This window comes from Alnus glutinosa, chromosome 12 (assembly GCF_958979055.1).
Source record: "Alnus glutinosa chromosome 12, dhAlnGlut1.1, whole genome shotgun sequence".
NCBI classification, from domain to species: Eukaryota; Viridiplantae; Streptophyta; class Magnoliopsida; order Fagales; family Betulaceae; genus Alnus; species Alnus glutinosa.
This window is the reverse complement of record NC_084897.1, coordinates 26915828-26923378: the sequence shown is the minus strand read 5'-3', so window position 1 is coordinate 26923378 and position 7551 is coordinate 26915828. Positions and strand designations below refer to the sequence as shown.

Here is a 7551-nt window from a genome sequence, read left to right as displayed (position 1 = left end):
AGCTTTAGCTTTTAGCTTTAAATTTCAGCTTTAGCTTTAACTTTAAAGAAAAAAGGAAAAAAAAAAAAAAGTGGCTATAATTTCAGAAAGTGAAAGGGGCAAATATTTGGCAAGGATCTTATTATGTATAGTATCCAATGTCCATAAAGTTTGGAGGTGAGAAATTAAAGGAAGATAAGAAAGAGGAAAATGACTAGTCGAATGGTCACAATTGTGTTGGAGTCCATATCCACAAGGTTCCCCTTTCCCAACATCTCATCATGCTTGCATCACTCTGTCTCTGTCTTCTACCATAAATATATATCTGCTATGCCACAACAAATTGAAATGTGATATATATGGTAAATGTTGAAATGATATGTCTTAAAGGATAAAATGTTAAATAATATCACTTTTAAAATGTCTTTGACCATAAAGATCTGCTATGCCACAACAAATTGAAAAAAGGCATATATATATACATCTAAGCAGTACTCAACGTTCAACTTCGCAGCTTGTAAAGTAGTTTTTAGAGGTACTCGTTTCTTGCGTGCTTCAAAGAGTAACTTTAAGTTTCAAGCATTTGCTTAATTCATGGCTTTATATATATATACACGCATTTATATATGCATGTCTCATGTCTGTTTGTACGTGGGTGTCTGTGTTTTAACATATATCCGTAGCTTGGCTTATTTTCATCGTTTATGACTAGGTTGTTTGGTGTCTTCGTAGTGCAAACGCGCGACCACCATGAATATGTTTTGGCTTCTGGGAGTGATTTCCTGCTATGGGATTTTCATTGGCACTGGTACGGGTGTCCGTGTTTCTACAAGTCCGAATGTTGTTAACATTGGCGCTATTTTGTGTTTCAATTCTTCCATTGGGAAAGTTGCAAAAGTTGCAATTGAAGCTGCAGTCGAAGATGTGAATTCAAATCCAGCGGTTCTAAAAGGAACTAAACTGAAACTTGCCACGCAGGATACAAAACAATCTAGCGGATTTCTGGGAATCGTTGAGGGTATATCCTTTCAAACATCTTTTGTTTGTTCATTCACAATTTCTAATTTCACTGTTTTCTCTTGTCAAGTCATATCTAGAATCTCATACATATTAAACTTTCATTAATTGTTCTTTAACAGCTTTGCGGTTTGTGGAGAATGATACAGTGGCCATAATCGGTCCCCAACATTCAGTTATGGCCCATTTAATTTCACATATTGCGAATGAGCTCCAAGTCCCTCTATTATCCTTTGCTGCAACAGACCACACCCTGAATTCACTCCAGTTCCCTTACTTTGTCAGAACAACACAAAGTGATCTCTTTCAGATGGCTGCTGTAGCAGAAATTGTAGGCTTCTACGAATGGCGAGACGTAATAGCTATCTATGTTGATGATGATCATGGCAGAAATGGGGTTGCTGCATTAGGTGACAAGCTTGCCGAAAAACGTTGTAAAATCTCGTACAAAGCACCTATGAGGCCCAAAGTAGACCAGAATGACATCTCTGATACACTGTTTAAGGTGGCTATGATGGAGTCTCGGGTTATTATCCTCCACATATATTCTGCTTGGGGTCTAGATGTACTTGATATGGCACGTAAGAATGGGATGATGGGAAATGGATATGTGTGGATAGCTACTGATTGGCTCTCTACTGTACTTGACACAGAACCTTCCATCCCTTCAGCGGCAATGGATAGTATTCAAGGGGTTCTTACGATGCGTATGCACACTCCAGAGTCAGATCTCAAAAGGAAATTTGTCTCTAGATGGAGCAACTTGACTGCTGCGAAGACAAATGACAGCCTTTTTAGGCTAAATACGTACGGTCTGTATGCCTACGACACTGTTTGGCTTCTTGCACATGCACTTGACGCATTTTTAAATCAGGGGGGAAACATTTCATTTTCAAAGGATTCGAGTTTAACTGAGTTTCACGGAGGGAACTTGCATTTTGATGCCATGAGCATCTTTGATGGAGGGAAGGTGTTGCTTAACCATATTTTACAGGTTAATATGACGGGTTTAAGTGGCCCAATGAATTTCACTTCAGATGGGGAACTCAATGGTTCTGCATATGAAGTAATCAATGTCATTGGTACGGGGGTCAGGACAATTGGTTATTGGTCCAATTCTTTCGGGTTATCAATGGCACCTCCAGAAAAGCTGAATGCACAACCAAACAGGTCTTCAAATCAACAATTGTATGGTGTAATCTGGCCAGGACAAATCACTCAAAAGCCTCGTGGATGGGCATTCTCAAGCAATGGAAAGCAACTACGAGTTGGAGTCCCAAATCGAATTAGTTATCGTGAATTTGTGTCACATGTAGAAGGCTCTGATAACTATGTTGGATATTGTATTGATGTATTTAATGTTGCAAAGGAACAATTGCCATATGCAGTCCCACATAAGTTTATTTCATTTGGGGATGGACATAGCAATCCAATCGCCGTTGATCTTCTGCACAAAATCACAACGGGTGTAAGTATGAATTACAATAATTTTCTACATACTTAATTTGTTATGAACGAAACATGCTCTTTACTTCAAGCTCTCTGGTTTTCCTCTTCCATGTAGGAATTAGATGCTGTGGTTGGTGACAATGTAATTACCACCAACCGGACAAAGATGGTGGATTTCACGCAGCCATATATCGAGTCTGGGCTTGTCGTAGTGGCCCCAGCTGTTCAAAAGCTCAACTCTAGTGCTTGGGCGTTTCTGAGACCATTTACTCCAATGATGTGGTTTGTCACATGTTTATTTTTCCTTGCTGTGGGAGTAGTTGTTTGGATTTTGGAGCGCAGAACAAATGATGATTTTCAGGGCCCTCGTAGAAAACAGGTTGCCACCATTGTTTGGTGAGTCCTTAATAAATATTCAACTTTCTTAATTAGTAATAAGTCGTCCCCTAATTGCCAATTTGGTGCTTTACTTTGCAGGTTTAGCTTTTCAACTTTGTTTACTGCTCAAAGTAAGTAAAATGCACTAGCTTATTAATTAGCTATTTCCCACTGGCACAACAAGTCTTATATGCAGCTCATTTCCTGTTTTATGTAGGAGAAAAGATTGACAGCGCTCTCGGTCGCTTAGTGCTTCTAATATGGCTTTTTGTAGTTCTAATACTCAATTCTAGTTACACTGCAAGTCTGACCTCAATCCTCACGGTCGAACAACTTTCTTACTCTATCAAAGGGATTGAAAGTTTAATCATAAGCGACGATCCCATTGGTTACCAGCGTGGTTCATTTACTGAAAAGTATTTGATGGAGGAGCTCAACATAAAGAAGTCCAGGCTTGTTCCTCTTGACTCAGAGGAAGAGTTTGAGAAAGCCTTGAAAGATGGCCCCAACAAGGGTGGTGTTGTTGCAGTGGTTGACAGGAGAGCATACATGGAGCTCTTCCTCTCCAGCAGATGTGAATTCGGTATAGTAGGTCAAGAGTTCACCAAAATGGGATGGGGTTTTGTAAGTATATTGTATAAACCAAACATGTCAATTCTCCACTTTTACTTCTTTTTCACAACTCCTTGAACAAGGCCAGTTTTATTTTCTGATACACTAGGCTTTTCCACGGGAGTCGCCCTTAGCAGTTGACATGTCAATTGCTATCTTAAAGCTATCAGAGAGTGGGGAATTACAAAAGATTCATGACAAGTGGCTTTCAAGACAAGCTTGCAGCTCAGAAGGTGCAAAGCAAGAAGTAGACCGTCTTCCGCTTACAAGTTTCTGGGGGCTCTTTTTACTGTGTGGTGCAGCTTGCTTTGTTTCTCTCATTTTGTATCTTGTTAAGATGGTTCACCAATACACGAGGCATTCTGGCCGGAGCTCGCAATCATTTCTCTCTTTTGTTAAAGAAAAGGAAAACCATGTTCATAAAATGGAAGAGCCAGAAAATAGCAGAGACAATAGAAAGTGAAGGAAGAAGGTAACTAATCATTAGATTAATCATTGTTAAGTAAAATAATAATAATAAGGATCCAATGATTGATTTAAAGTGCTACGTCAATATTATTAGACAATTGTAAGATAAAAATATAGTATCTAACATTAATATTTTCTTAATGGTAATAATATTTGTAACGAATATAGAAATGTGATGTGGACCGGAGCATATTTAGGTAATTCCAGGCATCTCTTTTCTCCATCCCCCTCTGCTTAAATTTCCAAAGTTATATTTTTAATATATTTATATTTTTTAATTAAGAGGAACACATGTCCTTTTATTAGCGAAGACGTGGCACCTAACAGAATCCGTCAAATGTTTTAACAGAATTTGACTTTAGAGACTAAATTATTTTTTTGGCATACCCCAAGGATCTCTGAATTCACTTTGATACAAGAGGGAGCGATTTGTAATTTTGGCCAACCACATTGACTCATTTCGCATTTTTCTATTTTTTTTTTTAATAAAAGCCGATCCTTCACCTTGATTTCTTGGGAAAAATACACATACCCCCCCTCCCCCCTTTTCAAACTACCAAAACAATGTCAATGTCTCCCTAATTACAAAATCCTTCATAAAATAATAATAAAAAATCTTAAAATTAGAACAAACAATAAAAACTAAAAAAAAAAAAATCTAAAAATAAAAAAATAAAAAAAAAATAAAAACCAAGACAATTAATTTTTTTTTTTTCAATTTCTTTTCCCTAAAAACAGTATTTTTATTTTTATTTTTTAAAATAACAAAAATAAAAACGAAAAAAAATGAAAAACCAAGGCGATCATTTTATTTTTGTTGTTGTTGTTTTTTTTTTTGTTGAATTTATAATGATATTTTTGTCTTATTGACAATTTTTAAAGTTATTTTTTGTCTTTTTGTTGACCTTGAAGGGGATATTGATATTGTTTTAGTAGTTTATAAGAGAGATTGACACAACTAGTAGTTTGGGTGATGCAGGAGAAAATCAGACACTAGATTTGAAGATTATTTCTTGAATAAGATCAGCCCGAGAATTGAAAGAATCGTACAAAATAATTGAAGAATATTTAGATATTTTTTTTTTTTTTTCATTTAAGGTAACTTTTCATTTATTGTTTAGGAGGTGATTCTGAGCCCGATTTGGGCCAGATTTTTGGTAGCCTACTTATTTTATTATGTATTTCGTTTTATTAGGGTTATTAGGGTTTTGCTATTTTTGGTAAAACCTTACTAAAGGTCGAATTTTTAGCTATATTAGCTCGGCTTGTGGGCGTTTTTCGGAGACTGCTGATTATTGATATTTTCATTGAAATTCAGAGATTGTCTCTGTGTTTTGGGATAATTTTTTTCTGCTTTCTTCCTTGCAAACTACCTATTGAATAGCCTGCAGAATAATCACTATTTTGTTCGGTGTCAATTGGTATCAAAGCTTCAGCACTTTCCTGAGACGAGTTATTCATAAGTTTCGATGGCTGGTGGTCGTCGTGGGTAGGTTCCAAATGAGGAAGCTCCGCACTATGATCGTAACGTTCAGGATGTGATGATTGAGGATTTGTAGAGTCAAGTTGCAGAGTTAACCCAACATCTAACGGCGCGAAACATGGATGCGATATTGACGGTCGCAATTCAGAATCCAATTTCGAGAACCTGTATCACAATCCTGTTCTGGTTTGGGAACAACGTGGTTGGGATGAAGAATTTGTTGATGAAGAGTTTCAAGAAGACGAGTTCGTTGATGAGGAGTTCATACATGGAGATGTTCATGATGATGTTGAACATGAAGATGTTGAAAATCCTTCACAAGGATTTGTGGATTGAGATTCTCCACCAACTTATGATATTGATATCAATGATGAAGATCTTGTGGGAGATTCTTTGTCGTATGATCAAGAGAAAAAATATGTAGTAGATTTAGATTGGGTCTCTCCAACAATTTATGACGACATCTATCCTGACGAAGATGATTTATTGAATGAAGTAAGTTTTCTGGTTGATGCAATAAAATTTATTGAAGAAAACAATGATTACCATGTGTTTGATGAAAGTCCACATAACGAGGGATTTCAGTTGAGTAATGAGGAAATTAGTTATGTTGATTGCATTGGGATTGAAAGATTTCTATCAAATTCAACTAATAATAAGTTGGATGTTGGTTTCGGCGTGTTAGCTGACAATTTTAATTTTTGTGGTCAAGAAATGATAATTCTTTGAAGACTTTTAGGGAGCGTGAATTGGAGAAAATAAATGAAAGACGTGAGAAGATTGATTTATTTCAATTTAGTGTGAGGCCAATCGTTGTGATGGGTTGCAACTTGTTTGTCTTCTAGTTTCAAGTTACTTTGGTATTGAGAAATACGGGATGGAATGAATTGATCTGCCATCTAAAAGATCGAGGTAAAGAAGATTCGAATTCGAGGACGAATTCTTTTCAACCTAGTGAGACTGATGCAGGAGAAAATTAGACACAAGATTTGAAGATCATTTCTTGAATAAGATCAGCTTGAGAACGGAAAGAATCGTACAAAATATTTGAAGAATATTTTTAATTTTAGATATTTTTTTTTCCATTTATGGTAACTTTTCATTTATTGTTTAGGAGGTGATTCTGAGCTCGATTTGGGCCAGATTTTTGGCAGCCTACTTATTTTATTCTGTATTTCGTTTTATTAGGGTTATTAGGGTTTTGCTATTTTTGGTAAAACCCTACTAAAGGTCGAATTTTCAGCTATATTAATCCGGCTTGTGGGCGTTTTTTGGAGATTGCTGATTATTGATATTTTCATTGAAATTCAGAGATTGTCTCTGTGTTTTGGGATAATTTTTTTTTTCTTCTGTTTTCTTCTTTACAAACTGCCTATTGAATAGCATGCAGAATAATCATTATTCTGTCCCGCGTCATTGGGGGAGCACTGATAATGTGTGGTAGTTTGAGGTGGGTATGTGTACTTTTTTTTTTTTTTTTTTTTGTTCCTTATGAATTTATTGAGATATTTTTGTCTTGTTGAAAATTTTTAGTAACATCTTTGTCATTTTTCGGGACATACATTACAAATTTGAATAATCGTGGACATGATCCCAAACAAATTCTGGTTTGTTTCTCGAAATAAATATTATCCATTAATTTTTAGAATTTTTTGGAAAAAGGAAAGTGAAAGGTTTCATTGATGCATGTGTTGCAGTGGATTACATTGAGCCAAGTAGCTTCACTTATAGCTTATTTTGATCCCATTTGATCTACTTATGAAATTGGATTGGAAAATTCAACCCTAACCCTAACCTTTTGAGTCAACTATATATATATATTGACTCTAGTGAAGAAAGCGGGATATAATTTTGTTTTTGTAAAAATAAGGATATGTATACCTGTAGAAAAGAAACAAACACTTTGACAAAAGAAGTTTAATCCTATAGTACCATCATTCTTTGGGTAATGTAATTTAAATTTGTAGCATTATTCTTTACTTTTGGTATAAGAAAGAAAAACAAATTATGTTCTTAAAATGAATCTTGGCGATTATGCCATGAATAAGCCATTATCTCAGAATAATCTTTTTTTTTCTTCTCCTTCCAAGATTAATCTGTTTATAAGATTAATGAATAAAGTATTAGTCTCGATTTCATTAGCTTCTGGTTGTGTAATTATTACT

General features: G+C 35.5%; 1 protein-coding gene across 1 annotated transcript; it reads left to right on the top strand.

Moving 5' to 3' along the window:
- The first annotated feature begins 644 nt into the window (after positions 1–644).
- On the top strand, positions 645–5001 carry LOC133851847 (glutamate receptor 3.6-like). The gene is made up of 7 exons (XM_062288442.1): positions 645–997; positions 1119–2464; positions 2561–2841; positions 2923–2954; positions 3041–3447; positions 3545–3907; positions 4883–5001. Exons 1-6 carry the CDS (start codon positions 730–732, stop codon positions 3896–3898), a joined length of 2688 nt encoding a protein of 895 aa, XP_062144426.1. The 5' UTR covers positions 645–729; the 3' UTR covers positions 3899–3907; positions 4883–5001.
- The last annotated feature ends 2550 nt before the right edge of the window (positions 5002–7551 follow it).